The sequence below is a fragment of the Scyliorhinus torazame genome, chromosome 2 (genome assembly GCF_047496885.1).
Source record: "Scyliorhinus torazame isolate Kashiwa2021f chromosome 2, sScyTor2.1, whole genome shotgun sequence".
In the NCBI taxonomy this organism is placed as follows: domain Eukaryota; kingdom Metazoa; phylum Chordata; class Chondrichthyes; order Carcharhiniformes; family Scyliorhinidae; genus Scyliorhinus; species Scyliorhinus torazame.
In genome coordinates this window covers 372,559,818-372,577,816 of record NC_092708.1, presented here as the reverse complement: position 1 = coordinate 372,577,816, position 17,999 = coordinate 372,559,818, and the positions used below count along the sequence as shown (strand labels likewise).

Genomic DNA, 17,999 nt, shown 5'->3' with positions numbered 1-17,999 from the left:
CTACAGCTCCACTCCATACATTTTCAAACTGTGGCCACTTAACTTTAGGGGATGTGTGTGGAGAATTACAAGGGTCTCCAGTGTCAGATCTTGTCCTCAGATTTCTTTATTTCTTGGCCTATTGTTTTCTTTGTTGTGTGCTCATTATCCATGATTCTGAGATGATTGTTTTGCTTTCGAGTAGCTGACTTTGACTCTCAGAAGTTCGGACCAGAGTCTATTTGCAGTGGGTGCCCCTGCAGCAAAAAATATTTGAAGTCGCTGTTTCAGGGCTTCAGTCAGATACACTAGATTTTGAATTGGCTTACTTGGAAGTATAGCTACTTTTTATTTTGTATAACTTTTTGGTCCTTGTTTTTCCTCCTCTCTATCGTGATATAGCATGGACACTTGTTATCCTTTCCCAAATTATCATTCTTCATGTGTTAGCCAAGGCAGTGAGATTTGACCGGCTACTCCGCCATGGAGGGGGGAGGGGGGCTTTAGCACCAAGACTCTTTTTCTATCCCCCTCCATATTCACACTTGCAGATTTCTAGCAAAAGTGCTAGCTATTTGTCAGGCACAGGAAACCTGGCTTCTTTTTCTGCTTGTGTTTCACACATGCTTGTGTCTCCCAAGGATCTAGCCTTGCTGCCCCCCCTTTCTATCTTTCATCAACATGGTGGCCCTTGGTGATATCATCCAAACGCACATTGTTAGCTTTCACATATAACATGTTCCCTCCGAAAGTAAGAGTGATACTGCCAAATCTAGACGCCCCCCCTCCCCCCTGTTTAGAGGAATACAGGGGAAGATCAAACAGAAAAAGAAAGCGTACGAGAGGCATAAAGAACTAAACACTGCAAATAGTCTAGACGAGTATAGAAAGTGCAGGGACGAAGTCAGAAAGGAAATGAGGAAATCAAAGAGCGGGTATGAAAAAAGATTAGGAAGTAAAGTTAAAGAAAACCCAAAGAAAGGGGCGACACGGTGACGCAGTGATTAGCACTGCTGCCTCACGGCACGAGGATCTGGGTTCAATCCCTGCCCTGGGTCACTGTCCATGTGGAATTGGCATAATTGTTTCCCTTCGTGGAGAATTCTAGAACCAGGGGACATAGATTCAAGATAAGTGGCAGAAGGTGTAGAGGGGACATTAGGAAGAACATTTGTACGCAGGGGGTAGTGGGAGTCTGGAATTCGCTGCCTGAGTTGGTGGTGGAGGCAGAGACCCTAAACTCTTCTTAAAAAGTACCTGGATCTGCACCTTAAGTGCCCTAGGTTATAGGACTATGGACCAGGTGCAGGAAGGTGGGATTAGAAAGGGAACCTGGGTGTCCTCGGGCTGGCATAGACAAGGTGGGCTGAATAGTCTCCTCTTTGCTGTAACGTTTCTATGATTCTCTATGCGCTGATGACACCCAGCACCTCACTCTACTCCATTGTTTCTAAATTATCAGACTGCTTATTCAACATCTGGTAATAAATGTGTAGAAATGACCTCCAATTAATATTGAAAAGGCTGAAACCATTGTTTTGGGGTCCACACTCCGAACACCTTTCCTAGACATTGACTGCGTCAATCTCCCTGGCAAATGTCGGAGAGCAAACCAAACTAATGAAATCTTGATATCCTATCTGCCTCAAGATTTAAAAAAAAATTTAGTGTCCCCAATTCTTTTTTTTTCCAATTAAGGGGCAATTTAGCGTGGCCAATTCACCTAGCCTGCACATCCTTTTGGAGTGTAGGGAAGAATGTACAGTGACCCGGGGCCGGGATCGAATGCGGATCCTCGATGCTGTGATGCAGCAGTGCTAACCACTGCGCCACCATGCCGCCCTATCTGCCACCAAATTGAGTGTTCGACCAGATATCCGCTCCATCATGAAGATCACCTATTTTCACCTCCATAATGCTGTTCCTGCCTTAACCCATCTTCTGCTAAAACTCTGATTCGTGCCTTTGTTATCTCTCGATTTGACTATTCACATGTACTGCTGGCTGTACTCACACATTCTATCCTCTATAAACTTCAGGTCACCCAAAACTCTGCTGCCCATGTCCTTATTTACACCATGTCCCATTCACCTATTGCTCTTGTACTCAATGACTTACATTGGTCTCAGCCAAACAATGCCTTGATTTTAATATTCTCATCCTTATTTTCAAATCTCTTCATGGCTTCACCCGTCTATATCTTTATAATTTCCCCCAGCTCCACGCCATCTGAGATATCCAAGCTCATCTAATTCTGGTCTCTTGAGCATACCCAATTTAAATTGCTCCACCATTGGTAGCATGCCTTCAACTACCTAGGACCTAAGCTCTGAAATTCCCTCTCTAAACCAGAAATTCCCTTTCTAACCCTTTCTGATTCTCTACCTCCTTTTGAAGACACGCCTTAAAACCTACCGCCATGACTAAATTTTAGGCCTTCTGCCCGAATGTGTGTTATGTGGCTTGGTTTTCAATACTCTCATGAAACAGCTTGAGGCTTTTTATTGCATTAAAGATGTAATATGAATATAACGTTTTTTTAACCTAATCACTTCAGGAGGAGTTTGTTCTTTTGATTTAAACTGAAGTGAATTGGGGAAATAAATCAAGTTTCTGGAAGTGTTATACTCATTGGACCCTTTGAAACTGAGCAGCAACAGAAAAAACACACATTGTGAATAAAGTGAAGGCTGAAAATACAGTGTAACCTGTATTTACCTAGTTGAAACAGAACAGAACACTTCATGTTTTAAATTTCGTGTTGATTTTGAAAATTTACTTGGGTTCTTGCAGTATTGTTGAGAGGCCTGTGTGAAGGACATCTGTAAAACTGGACAATCTCTCAGTGGAGACTGAATTATTTATATCACAGCAAGTTATAAGTGTAAGATGATCAGTTCCATTTTTAATTTGGCATATCAGCATCTGCTAATAAAACACCTCTGTTTGGATTTTGTGTCTGTACAGCATGTGGCAATGATCTCCAGTTGCATTGGATCCCTGCCCCTATAATTCATTACTTAAAGCTTAGAAAATATCAGTGGGATGTAAGCATTTGCATTTATTTTGGGAATCTTTAAAGGTAGACTTAAGCAGTCTTTTAAGCAGAGAATTAATTCTATTGATTACTTGCGGGGCTTGGCGAATCAAATGGTTAGCAAGAAATTTAATGGGCACTTTTTAACTGTTTCTGCTCTGTGAATAGTTCTGTTTCATGCTTTTGCTGGTCCCTGGCCAGTATTTCTGCAATGAAATAAGAAATGAATGTGCGATGTAATGTGCTGCTTCTACTTTGGAGCAGTGATAGTGCCGAACATGCATGAAGTGCAATACATCAACTTCCTGTACTGTCTTAGTTATTTTTGTCTATTGAGAAAAGTTGGGGGAACCCGCTCTCGTTTTAATTTTTTTTTAATGGAATGGTATCACTGCAGGCTTGCTTAATTAGCTTCATTATGGTTGGATTAAGTTAGATTTAAACAAAGGGCAGAAAGAATGGGTGTAAGATGTTGATCATGACACTTTGTAACTTTTTAAAGAATGTTGGATAATGATCAAATTCGTAGGGTGAGAATATCCTTTGTCACATGAATACACCGCCCTTTTTGACGTTCTCTTGCCACAGGAAAGCCTTGGCTGAGATGCCAATAATTATACAAGGCTTACTTGCAGCCTGGAACCAATCCAGCTTGTCATCATGAAGGTTTATCTGTCTTTCATTATCTTTGGTTTATCTGCTGGATTTGTACTGGTTCTTATCTTATCTGCTGGATTTGTACTGGTTCTTATCTACAGTGCTTGGCATGATGGAAGTTTGAACACTTGAATGGACTGGAATACCTAATTACTGATGTGAACATTCCTTATACATTCAGATACAATTAAAATCTCTTGCTCTCTTGAGCAGGCATTAATCAGGCAAATAATTATGTTTATTATACATTATCTCTGTCACTAATGCAATTTATCAAGCATGTACACTAGGGAATATTTAGAATCAAAATGCTAAAATGGGGCAAGTTTAGGCAAAGGATGCTGGTTCTCAGAAGGATTTAGATCAGCTTTGCAAATAGGCAAATACATTCAATCTGAGAAATACAAATACATTTAGAGAATGAGAATCCAACTTTTATGCAGTTGTAACATTTTGGAGGCTGTGCATTTCAACAAACAGTTTACAAAAATAATCTGTAGGTTAGCTAAATATTTAGTACAACTCAGTCAGATAAAATAACTAGGAGAAACTGGAATTGCTGCAAACCTGAAAATGCTCTAAATATAGCATTGGTAAAGTAAAGAACTAAGACAGGGTCTGTCTGATGTTTTATGGAGGCAGTTGACTCGCATTGTTTACAGCCTTTTCTGTTCAGATTTTCTGTTCAGATTTTGCTGGAGGTCAGCTCGAGAGTAATGAAATTCGTTGTGAGCTTAGGTTTTAGTGCATTTCTGTCGTCCTCTGATCAGCAATCAGGTGGATCCAAATTGACTGTAGAATGCAGTGTACAAGACCACTAATTTTTTCAGTGCCAAAATGCATGTTTAGGCCGACACTTGGGAGTATAGGTTGTTCAGCTAATAAATTAATGTTTAGGGTTATACTCGCACATCCCAAATTACATGTTTAACATTATAATCACCTTCTAAGTTGGTGCATGGGATCAAGCAGGCTCCTGCAAAATGAATGAAGAGTGAAACTGGTTTAAAACTAAAAGTTGTAACATTTGCTAACTCATCAAATGACAGTGCCTCAATGAATGATTTTGGTGTTTGTGAAGAACGGCAGGAATGGAAGAAGCAATTCGGCCAGAAGATGCCCTAGATCAAATGTGTCATGAGAACCAGGACCAGCTACTTCCCTGACGTTGGCAAGCACGTTTCAGAATCGGCCTTTGAAAATTGTTAGAATAGTTATATCGTCACCGGAAATGCAAGGTGTATTTACACCTTTAAGCAGACCAATTGATGCCCTGAATCCAATAAAGTTTCAGAACAACAGCTAATTGGTGTAGTCGCTTTTTGGAATGGAAATGTTTAGTGTTGTGGAAGACAAAGGTAGAGTAGAGACTACCAAAAAACCTTGGGCTGCATAATAGCACAGTGGTTAACACTGTTGCTTCACAGCGCCAGGATCCCAGGTTTGATTTCCGGCTTGGGTCACCGTCTGTGTTAAGTCTGCACGTTCTCCCTATGTCTGCGTGGGTTTCTTCCGGGTGCATAGGTTTTCACCCACAAGTCCCGAAAGACGTGCTGTTAGGTAATTTGGACATTCTGAATTCTCCCTCTATGTACCTGAACAGGCGCTGGGATGTGGCGACTAGGGGCTGTTCACAGTAACTTCATTACAGTGTTAATGTAAGCCTACTTGTGACAATAAAGATTATTATTGATGCCAAAATTACTAGTTTATAGAGATTCATCATCAGCCAGCATCAAAATCTGAACATCTATTATGTCACATCGGTACCATAAATGTAATGTCCATGATTTTCGATGTGCCCCGCAATTGAATATTGAGATCTTTCAAAAAATGTGGCGTATCCAATTAAATGCATGGAGCAGAAGATAATTTGTTGTGGAGGGATGATTATGAAATTAAAGTGCCACCTCCGATCCAGAGTAGGATTCTTACCATGATGCCATAGCCAAATGACTCGTGATGAATTTGATAAACTCTGATGCCTATGATGATAGATTTGATTGTTTCTAAAACATTATAATTGTGGTTCAAACTATCCTTGTATAATTATTTAATTAGATAAAACATGACACATTGATTTAATTTGATTTATTGGTGCTATTTTGATACACATTTCAAAATGACAATCACTTTCATCAACATTGACGATTCACATTTTATACTGAGTCGTTTTCGGAAGGATGTTTTGAAGCTTCAGTGGTCAACTTAATAAGCCACAATTTAGGTATCTCACAGTTGTGACAGGTTCATAGACTTTTTGTATAGAACATCAAATATTACTAGATTAGACTACTGCTGACTGTAATGATCCATTCCGCAATAATAGAAATAAAATTCACTCGCAGAGAAGGAACCCTGGGGTGTGAGGTTTGACTCATGACATGCAGTATTGAACAGCTTTTCAAATATATGAAATTCTCATGGAAAAGGAAGAGAGTTTGCAGTGGTAGTTGTAGTAGTTTATCATAGAATTTACAGTGCAGAAGGAGGCCATTCGGCCCATCGAGTCTGCACCGGCTCTTGGAAAGAGCACCCTACCCAAGGTCCACACCTCCACCCTATCCCCATAATCCAGTAACCCCACCCTACACTAAGGGCAATTTTTGGACACTATGGGCAATTTAGCATAGCCAATCCACCTAACCCGCACATCTTTCGACTGTGGGAGGAAACCGGAGCACCCGGAGGAAACCCACGCACACACGGGGAGGATGTGCAGACTCCGCACAGACAGTGACCCAAGCCGGAATCGAACCTGGGACCCTGGAGCTGTGAAGCATTTGTGCTATCCACAATGCTACCGTGCTGCAATAAGTTTGCTTATTGCTGGATACTTCTTTTCAGTGAGCAGGCCCAGCATGCACTGAGGCACACTCTTTCTGATATTTTGTGGTTTGTGATAAGTTGTATTTTTGTGGAGGCACTAAATACTTCCAGAAATTCCAAAGCTGTGTGGCCTGTAGAGAACATTGTTAATATTAATGTTTTGTCTGTATCAGCATGTGGGATGTAAAAGGAAGCTGATACCTGCTCAGTAAATGCATCTGGCTTGAAATAAACTTGCTGGATATATCATCTGATTGGAACTGACCCACTTGACTGAGGCATGATCTGAGGCATGATAAATCTATAGCGGGCTGCTGTTTGGAAACAAAGGGAGGGAGGAGGACACACTTTGTTATTTTTTTCATACAAACTTGATATTCGGGGAAGGGATATCTTGTGAAATTAGTGCTTACTGTCATTGACTTGAAACCCTGTGGAGATTGTGTGACAAGAATGTAAGCATTTTGTATAATGTACTTCAGTTGTGCGATTTATAAATAAATAAATAAAAATGCTTTCAGGTTTGATAATCCCCCCCCCGCTACTGTGTCCATAGTATTAATTTGCATCTTTTATTTTGTAACCGTGCCCTCTTTTGTATGTACCTAAACCAGTTCAGTTGGATGCTAAAACTCCATATGTATGCACCAGTGATTTTAGTCTGGCTACGAAGGATGGGATTGTGGCTGATCCCAGCAGAACAGATTTGGATTTCACAAGTTTCCTGCAAACCTGACAGGCTGAGTTATTTTGCTTAGAAATGGGCTTAAAAATTTGTACACCTGGGCGGTTTATGCACTTTCAGAAATGGCTGCATCAACAGGTATTATTGGGTGACTAGCAGAATATAGTTGTGACTGGGAGTATGTGGAGTGGCTGGAAATGTTTTTCACTTCCTTGAAGATCCTGATAATTTGGCTGTTAGTCAGGCAATGGAGAAAAGGAAAAGGGTGATATTTCTGACTGAAGCAGGCTGAGAAGTGTCTGAAAGAATTTTCCTGTCCCTGCTGAGCCAAATGACGCGCTGCTGTCAGATATTTTGTGTAAACAATCCTATGCCATTTGAAATTACAGAAAACGGGCAGCATGTGGCACAGTGGTTAGCACTGTTACTGCGGCGCTGAGGACCCGGGTTCGAATCGCAGCCCTGGGTCACTGTGCGTGTGGAGTTTGCACATTCTCCCTATGCCTGCGTGGGTTTTATCCCCACAACCCAAAGATGTGCAGGTTAGGTGGATTGGCCTCGCTAAATTGCCCCTTAATTGGGAAAAAAATAATTGGGTACTCTACATTTAAAAAAAAAAAAGAAATTGCAGAAAACTATCAGTTTGGAACAAGTTGCCCAATGAGTTTATCATGGCCTTGAAATTCATTGTAACTTTGGAGAATTTCAAGAGAGAGAATTATGGGATAGAAGAGTGAATGCATTTGCAGCAAGTTGTTGTTATTGCTAAAATTAGCTTTTGACGTAGCTAGCCAAATAACATTGTCCATAGATATGGCAGAACGTGACTCGAGAGAAGTTAGCTAACAACCCCAGTCATTTACTGAAGTAAATAGCTGCAGCTGAATAAGCTGAAGGGCTCATCAAAGGCAGCTTGTCTTAGCAATGATACTTAAAGTCCTGGTCCCAGTATTTCGGCCAAAATTGGTTGGACACAGAATTGTCCATTTCTGAAGGCAGACTGCTACAGTTGCAAGAAGAAGGCCATCTTGCCAAGGCATGTCGGGTGTGGGTAAATGGGGGCAAAACCTGAGTGGAGGAAATGGCGCTCACTGTAAACAGTTATCACCTAACCTGCCTCTTACCTCAGACCCTGGTTATAGACCCCTCGACTAAAGGGAAAATTCCTTCCTATCCAGATAATGTGAAGTCGTCATAGACCCAGGTGACCATAGGCTGCTTTCCCCTTTGTGGGGAGAGCTGACTGGTGGCCTTTATGAACCGGTACGGGAATTGAACCCACGCTGCTAATCTTGCTCTGCATCATGAACCAACTATCTAGCCCAGTGAGCTAAACCGACCCCTTATTATCTGCCCAACCTATGTCCCTCATAATTTTGTACAACTCGATGAGGTCCCCCCTTCAGCCTTTTTTGCTGTAAAGAAAACAACCGCAGCCTAACCAGCCTCTTTTCATCGCTGAAACTCTCCAGCTCAGGCACCATCCTGGTCAATCTCCTCTAGTGGGGAAACGGTGCTGACTGAATTGCGAGAACTGGCTTGGACTCAGTGGGTCAAATGGCTGCCTCATTTGCCATTTTGACTCTGTGACAATAATTTGGAGTCTGCTTAATTATGCTTCTAAGTCTTAAATCCATTGGCATTTGATCCACATTTAAAAACAGATCTTCATTATTTAAAACATTTTGCCAAGGGTGTTTTACTTTAAATTTATTTATGGAATGTGGGCGTCACTGGCTAGGCCAGCATTTATTGCCCATTCCTAATTGCCCTTCAGAAAATGATGGTGAGCTGCCTTTTGAACACCTGCACTATAGATGCACCCACAGTGCTGTTGGAGTGGGAGTTCCAAGACTTTGACCCAAGGTCAGTGAAAGAACAGCGATGTTGCAAGTCGAGTTGGTAAGTGACTTGGAGGGTAAATTCCAGGTGATGTTGTTCCCATGAGTCGCTGCTCTTGTTCTTCTAGATGGTAGCAATCATGGGTTTGAAAGATGTTGCCTCAAGAGCCTTGGTGGGTTCTTGTGTACCAATGTGCATATTCAATTTTGCTTTTTTTTGCGGTGCATTCCAGTGAAGACATATTGAGAAGAAGATTTGAAATATTTCAAATTTGGAACATGTCCTAATTTTGCAGACTGCTTTTACATGTGTTTCTGTATCTCAGTAGATTGTTTTGTTTCCAGCCTTTTCTATTCTGATTTGGGACAAGCAAGGTCAGCTGGAGGGGAATTAAGTTGGGGAATACTGTTGTGAGCTTAAATTGTTGATACGTTTGTGCCATCCCCTGGTCATTAGGGTGGTACAGTGGTTGGCACTGCTGCCTCACAGCACCAGGGACCCAGGTACGATTCCGGCCTTGGGTGACTCAGAGTTTGCATGTTCTTCCGGCATCTGCGTGGGTTTCTTCCGTGTGCTCCAGTTTCCTCCCACTGTTCAAGGATGTGGAGGTTAGGTGGATTGGCCATGATCAATGCGTAGGGGTTATGGGGATAGGGCAGGCGAGTGGGCTTAGGTAGTGTGCTCCTTCGGAGGGCAGATGCAGACTTGATGGGTCAAACGGCCTCCTTCTGCACTGTAGGATTCTGTGAATCTGTCCGAGGAGGAGCCAAATCTATCTCTCAGTTGTGTCAATTCACATACAGGTCTATAAACCTTTTTTTAACAGAACACCAATTATTACTAAATTAAATTAACCTCATTTCAGGACTTTTGTAGCAATGTACAATCCTGTCAAAGTAAGGGTGGATTATGTTCATTCTTATTGTACTCTATTGCAAGTACCATTAGACTCCATCTTTTACATCTTAGTTGAATCTTGCACAATATGCCCAGAAATCCAAGCTTGTCATTTAAAAGAAAACTGTAAGAATATTTGAGCTTTCAAGATTATTTGAGCTTTCAAGATTATTTGGTTGCTGGTCTTTTGATGGATTGTCAAGTGTACAATGATTCTCCTGTGAAACACTGAGACTCTTTACTGTGTTAACGTTGCCATATAAATGGCAGTTGTAATAAGTTTCAGGAATGGAAATATGGTTGACCAGTGATTTCTGCTGAACAGCCTCCGACTGAAGTGAACAGACATTGTTAAGTATATAGGCTTTAAAAATAAAATAAACTGCCCTTGCCAGTTCTATCTCACCTTGCTGATCACCACTCCGAAGAAGAAATCATTGATTCTGAAAGAAAATGGTAGTTATCTGCCCTTCATTGTTGCAGTAAAACTAAACTCTGATGACCAATACCTCCGAGCTCCTAAAATTAAATCGGGCAACGTCACCAATAGCAACTCGAACAGCATAATTAATTGTTTTTCTATGCATGACCAACCGTCACACTGGCGCCTACTATGCAGTAATAAAAAGATTAAAGGTGCTGTCATGTCTTATTACAGTCCAGAAAGAGCAATTCTGGCAATCAAAAAACTCTGCCAGATCAGTTTAGTGTACCTGAATGATTCTTTGATCTCCAGTGGCAAATAGCAACACATTTGATTAACTAAATGATCTGACAATCAACTGCATTCCAAAACTAGTATTTTCGCAGCCTCCTGGAAATGTTATGTAAGATCATCGCAAATAGGCCATCCACATTAAGTGCAGAGATTTGAGAGTTTTGTCATGAGATGTTGCTTAGCACCAAATCATTTGCCATAAGGGATCCATATCCAGATTCTATATAAATCAGAGTTAATGATTGCAGTAAAAATACGCATTTCTGGAAATAAGCCTGGCAGCATCTGTGGGGAGAAAAACAGTTTGTGTTTCAGGTCAGCCAATGAACTTTCATCAGAGCAAATTGATTAACAATTGCAGACTGGATTGTCGATCCATTTGAACTGCTGATTTTAGAGCTGCTTTTCCCAGGACAATTTAACATATTTTGGGGTACTGTTTTCAGTCTGGCAAAAAACAAAGATAAGTCACGGAATTAATGGTACCTTTAGCAGCCACAGAGGAGTCCAAATGAGAGACATAAAGAAAACTCTTTTTTTGCAAAATAAACAAAATATACACAGTACACTTCAGGTCCCAGCCACAACTACACACACTCTGCACATCTGGGCCAGCTTTTATGCTGGAGTCCATTTCCTCTGCTGATGGGCTTCTGTCCCTCAGCAAGGAAGCCCATATTCAACGAGGCTCACGAGGAGGCTAATTGGTCCATCACTGTAGGTCTTGTGCGGGTTCTAACATTCCCCCCCCCCCTCCCCTCCAAGTGTGAAGAACTGTTGGAAGAAGGTGGAGCAGAAGGGCGCCGGCTCTTTTTCACGGGTTGGAACGGCAGGTTGGCTGGCCGCCCTGTGGCTTTCGCTCTCAGCAATTTCTCTGGCCACACTCCCCACATCGTCTTGGATCTCCCTCTATGGGACGTATCTCGCCTAGTCAGCCTGGTCCTAGATCCATGGCCCTGGTTTCTGCAGTGTTCGCCCCAAGACCGGGACCTGGGGGGTTCCTAATCTGGGGGTTGTTGAATGCTGGAAGGGGGTATGCCCCACATTGTTTACTTCAATCCCTTGGAGTTCCTGTACTCCCTTTTCTACATTCTTTCTCTTGAGAGCGATATTTTGACGGCCTTCTTGAGGCCTAATAATGGCTCGGCCAGTAACTTTCATATGGGTCACCATATTATTCACACCACCAAACAAACGGTCTAGCAGCATCTCGGGAAGGGATAATCATAAAATGCAGCTGGTTTCCTTAATTACATTAAGAACTCGGTAGCAGACTCCCCTGAGGTCCTTTTTGCCATGTTAAACTGGTAACGTTGCACGATGACCGGTGGGGGGGTCAGAATGGTTAGCCACGAGAGCTACAAACTCTACCAAGGTCTTTGAGTCCGGGGCTGCGAGATGCTTGAGGCTTCTTTTCACGCTCTGGGTGGGGGCTCCACAGGCAGTCAAGAGTATTACTGTGTTGCCTTTTTTTACCTGCTATAAATATGGCAATCAATAAGGTTGCCCTTCTTTCTTTGGATATCGATATTATATTGCTCAGAGTCGGCAGGTATCAAATGATACCATCACAAGGTTCAACCGGATATCGACCAAAGAGCCAAACACCAGTTAGTTAGTTCAAGATCAAGGGTACTTTATTTACACACACAATTAATCATGCAACATAGACACTACTAGTTAAAATACACCTATCAACTATGACAACCTGTACTTAACTTCAGGCACCCGGCTTAGGTCAGAGGAACAGTGGCCTTTGTTCGGATCTGGATCTATCGGGTCTGTAGAAGTAACTGCTGCTCAGCTGGGCTCATCTGTCTGGTAGCGGGCGTTGAACTTGAACTTGCTTCTGGTGGTGCTGCAATTGGTGATAGACGTTGCCGGAGCGCCAGGTCCAAGAGAGATCGATCGCATGGCGGTTTCTCTCTTTATCCTTGGGGAGTTTCGCGCTCTTTTGGGCGGTCCTTCGGTTTGGACCCCATTAATTGGGTAATTCTTGATCACTGGATTTGATTTGAGCCAATAAAGGGGCGGGTGCCTTGATGGCTGGGCGTGTCCTAAGCGGTCATTGGCCCTGTTGTTGATGCTTCCTGAGTACAGGGAGTGGCGCCAAAATGTCTGGGATTGTATCAAGTATCAGTCTTTGTCTTACGGAGGTGGGCCATCAAAATGCTAATCGGTTGGGGGTTTCGATGATGTCTGGATTCTTCGTTCACAAATATACATTCAGGTTCTGAGCCTGCCTGAACCTTACATTGGCGATTTTTCCCGTTATGCTTTGCGACCGTCCATGTTTCTTATTGTAAGTGGCCATCCCAGATGGCTACAACTGTCTTTCGCTCATCGTCACTTATAGCAAGTATCGCATACACTCTGCACATTGCGTCCAATCCTCCACGCTAACATAGAATGCATCAAGTCTCTCAAACTGCGGCATTTTGAAATCAGTACAAACCTTACACTGGTGCTGCGGTAGGAGATGACCGTTCTTCCAACGGTTGTCGCCAATTTAGTGGCCACAGAGGAATCTAAATGAGAGGTGTAAAGAAAACTGGTTTATTGCAAAATAAACTATATACACAGTGCACCTCGAGTCCCAGCCGGGTCTACATGTACTCTGCTCTCATCTGGGTCGGCTTTTATGGTAGATGCCATTTACTCCACTGATGGGTCCCTGCCTCTCAGCGGGGACGCTCTTACACAACGAGGCTCATGGCGAGGCTAATTGGTCCATTACCGTAGATCTTGTGCAGGTTATAACAGCATCTTTACTCCCTTCCACACAAACTGCTGAGTTTCACAAGTGTTAGCTTGTGCTAAATTTTCAAAAATCCACTTGCAGATGTGTAAATTGTCCTGTCTTCTCTTCTTTTCAGTGTGCCTGGTAATAAACAGATGCAATTTCAGGCAAAGTAAAAGTTTATATAGTTTTCCTGCACAGGGGTGGCACGGTGGCACAGTGGTTAGCACTGCTGCCTCACTGCGCCGAGGACCCGGGTTCAATCTCGGCCTCGCGTCACTGTCCATGTGGAGTTTGAACATCCCCCCCCCCGAATCTCACACCACAACCCAAAGATGTGCAAGGTAGGTGGATTGGTCACTCTAAATTGCCCCTTAATTGGAAAATTTTTTTTAAAAAAAATTATTTGGTACAGTACAGCTCATTTTTGTATCTTACAATTATTCCTCAAAGCTATTCATGCCTTCAACACAAATATATAGGGGGATAAAAGGCAATTTGTCCCTTTGTGATCATCCGTCCTCAGAGATGCCACAGTCCCCCTTTCTTATAGTGTTTGGGAATTTCACTCTTTGGGCCTACCCAGAAGTTTGAATGTTGATCACTGCATAAAACAGAATCAACTGCTGTCAGTCATGTTCTCACTTTTGCACTGCTGGGTTCAGTTAGGACCTCTCTACTCCAGGTCTCATTAAAGTCTTGGTCCAAACATGGGCAAAAGAGCTGAATATGTAGGTGAGGATGACCATGACATCAAGCAACATTTGAGTGTGGCATCAAGGAGACCAAATAAAATTCAAGTGGGTGGGAATCTGGAACGTAAAACTCTCCACTGGTTGGAGTCCTACTTAGAACAAAAGAAGATGGTTATGGTTGTTGGAGGCTTATCACCTCAGCCACAAGGTATTGCTGTAGGAGTTCCTTAGGCCCAATCATCTTCAGCTGCTTTCCTTCCATCATAAGATCAGAAATGAGGATGTTTGCTGGAGATTGCGGAGTGTTCAATTCTTTTCACACTTCTCTGGATTGTACTCCACTTTGGTTTGATGTTGCTGCATTGCAGCTGCTGGACATGTTCTGAGTCTGCATACATCCGTGGATTTTTTTTTTCGGGCTCACTGTTAGCTATTCATAGGTTCCATCTGTCACCCAATTTTTCTTTCTCCATGAATACTTTAGTTACCCATACTGAATTTCAATATGGTTAGTCCAATTACATGTTAGATGTAATGCGTTTTGTAGGACTTTGACTTCCCCCATCCTCCGTTTGATATCTGGAAATTAAACAAGGTTACGTCAGGGTACTGATTCAGGTTGTTACTGTAAATTACAAATATATGGAGTCCTAATATAGATTTATCCTTTAACCATACTTGTAATTATTTCTATCAATGTTCTACTGTTTATCTCATTGTGTCCTTCCCCTTTCTCTTTGCAGATTATATTTTTCTCCCTTGTATATCAGGTTTGATATTTTCTTATTGATGCATTCAGGTCATGTATTCATTCATAACATTATTTTGGTATAAAAGCTCTCTAACAACAAATTGTTAGTGAGAACATTGGCCAGAATAGTTATCAGAAGCAGTTTAACTTTTGAATTGCCAAATTAAGTACTGGTATGCTACAATAGGATGTAAACTGAAGGTGGATTTTCAGCTTTGAATCCCAGGATAACTTTCAGGTTTATAGCTTTAAGTCGCAACAACTCAGGTGGACGATATTTTTTTAAAATGAACAGGCGTATTGCAGCAGCAAAGGTTTTGAGGCAATAGTGCAGGATTAATTGTAGTAGGCCATGGCCTGTTTGAATGCGCATAGATGTAATTAATGAGAGACTTTGTACTGCTTTATTTTACAACAGAGCAATGGGCAAAAAAAGTAGAGTCAAAACACAGAAATCGGGAGGTGGAGCTACAGCAACTGTTTCGATAAAGGAAATAATGAATCTGATAACAGAACTGCTGCAAAGTAAGTATGCTTTAAATTGACTTACAAACCTTATACACAGTGTAATTTTAATTTATCCCCAGGTCATTTTAACTTATCAGGGGTGGAAAAAATAGATGGTAGTGACGTGGCACCCTACTTAACATCTTACCTGAGTTTAGTTCCCATAACTGGCTGGGGTGTGAAATAGGCTGCCTTTTTGCTATCCCCTATTTATCAGATTTGATTTTTTTCCAGTGATGCCTTTAAGGTCTCATATTTATTTAACATGCACCTTGTGTGATAAAAGGCATAATTCTTTCCAGTGAATTTGATTGTTTTCATGTCATAAAATTTCCAGAAATTGGGAATCATTTGACAAATGTCATCTTGAAAAGCCGTGCCACGTTGATTGAACTTGTGCCAAATCTGAAAAGTGAATTATGCAATGAGGATATAGAATCATAGAATTTACAGTGCACCGGCCCCGGAAAGAGCACCCCACCCAAGCCCACAACTCCACCGTAACCCAGTAACCCCACTTAACCTTTTTGGACACTAAGGGCAATTTTTTTATCATGGCCAATCCACCTAACCTGCACATCTTTGGACTGTGGGAGAAAACCAGAGCACCAGGAGGAAACCCACGCAGACACTGGGAGAACCTGCAGACTCCACACAGGCAGTGACCCAAGCTGGGAATTGAACATGGGACCCTGGAGCTGTGAAGCAACTGTGCTAACCACTGTGCTACCATGTCTATCTAAAATATAGATTTTAAAACAGACAGCGAGATAATTTCTTGGGCAAAGGACACCTGAAGAAACTGGCCACAAAAGATATGCTTTGGGCATCCTATTGGTCATCCCGCTTTGCCAATCTTGCCATACAGAAAGCCACTACTTTGCACCCTGTGGACCTGCCCAAGTCAACAAAACCACTTCAGTTTGATGAATGCTTTTGATCTGCAGTGATATACCCATAAAGTGCTGCAAACAGCAAAAATGGAAATTGTTGAGCTTTGAGCTTTTCTTGCAAGCTGCAAGTCATCCATATTTCACAGTCATACTATAACGTGCTGAAAACACAGGTCTTATATAAACCTTGCCCTGCAGGTCAGCTTGATGTTGTTCTGAACACATTTTGTGGTTTCTGCTTTCCCTATGCCTGAATCAAGATTTGGGGGCAAATTGGCTGTTCACTGAAGCTGTTCAGTCTCCCTCCACACTCCTTCCATGACAACATGCACTGCACTGTACAATTTGATGGTTCCACTTCTGGCTGTTTCAGGCTCCTCCTGCGGGTCTTCCCCAGGCTCGTCCTTTATCCCCACTAAGTCCTCCTCCTCCAGTATGTTGCCCTGCTGCTGTGCCAGGTTGTGCAGGGTACAGCAGACCACCACAAAACAGGAGACGTTCTGGGGGGTGTACCACCAGAGCAGTCCGGGCATCGGTACTGCTCAATCTCAGCATTGGTGGCAACATGGGCCTCATTCCCATAGATTCACTGTAGCAAAAGGAGGCCATTCAGCCCATCGAGTCTGCACCGACCCTCTACCTAGGCCCAGGCCCCCACCCTAATCCAGTAACTCCACCTAACCTTTGGACACTAAGTGGCAATTTAGCATGGTCAATTCACCTAACCTGCACATCTTTGGACTGTGGTAGAAAAACGGAGGACCTGGAGAAAACCCACGCAAACATGGGGAGAACGTACAAACTCCACACAGATATTTGATTTATTGTCACATGTACCGAAGTACAGTGAAAATTATTTTTCTGTGGCCAAGGGAACATGCACATATGTACATCGTCACTTAAGGCTGGAATTGATCCCAGGTTCCTGGCGCTGTGAGACAGCAGTGCTAACCACTTTGCCACAATGCCGCCCTGTTACATTGGGTCTCGTCATCGGTCTCTAACCTCCAAACTGGCGTCATTAGCTTGGACCTCGGCAGGTACCCCTTATCCCCCAAGAGCCAATCTGTCATCCTGGGTGTTACTCGGAAATGCCAGGGATCTCCCGAATTTCCCAGGATGTAACTGCCATCCACACATCCTGCGAAGCGTGCACATAAGTGCATGAACGGAGATGATGGTCGCACACGAGTTGAACATTCAGGGAGTGGAACTTCTTCCTGTTAATGAAGCGCACTTCCTGATGCCCTTGTGCGTGTAAGGCACATCAATTGCCCCCTAAACCTGGGGCAGCCCGGCAATGGTGGAGAATCCTTCAGCCCAGGCATCTTGGTGCGCTTAGTCTAGATCAAAAGTTGAAGTCTGATGCCCAGGCATGCAGGGCAGCCGTGACCTCCCGGATGACTGTGTGGGTTGTAACTTGTGATATTTGGGTTGTAGCTTGTGATATGTTGCACAAGTCCCCGCTCGAGCCTTGGAATGAACCGGTTGCATAGAAGTTCAGGGCTGCGGTCACCTGGAGCCGGTGTCCTCCTCCTCCACAGAGCCTCCTGCGGCACATGCTGTCCGTCATTTCTTCAAATGACCATTGATGTCTGTGCATCTTGAGCCGTCGCTGGCGTCCCCCTCTGGATTCCTCCTCTGCTTTATGGATGGCCAGGTCTTCAGGGTCCCTGCACGTGGGGTGCCACCTCCAGCCTGCATCAACCTTGGCTGCCACCAGCCCTGCGAGGACATCCTCTGCGCGACCAACACCACCATCCATTTTG

At 43.0% G+C, this 17,999-nt stretch overlaps 1 protein-coding gene across 2 annotated transcripts in view; it reads left to right on the top strand.

Annotated features, from left to right (window-relative positions):
- The window catches only part of setd3 (SET domain containing 3, actin histidine methyltransferase), a 184,453-nt gene that overhangs the window by 15,387 nt on the left and 151,067 nt on the right, over nucleotides 1-17,999 (top strand). For both annotated transcript variants that reach the window (XM_072493008.1, XM_072493000.1), the window contains one exon: nucleotides 15,249-15,355. In XM_072493008.1, the coding sequence (XP_072349109.1) occupies nucleotides 15,253-15,355 (103 nt within the window). In that variant the 5' untranslated portion in view covers nucleotides 15,249-15,252. The remainder of the gene's footprint in view (nucleotides 1-15,248; nucleotides 15,356-17,999) is intronic.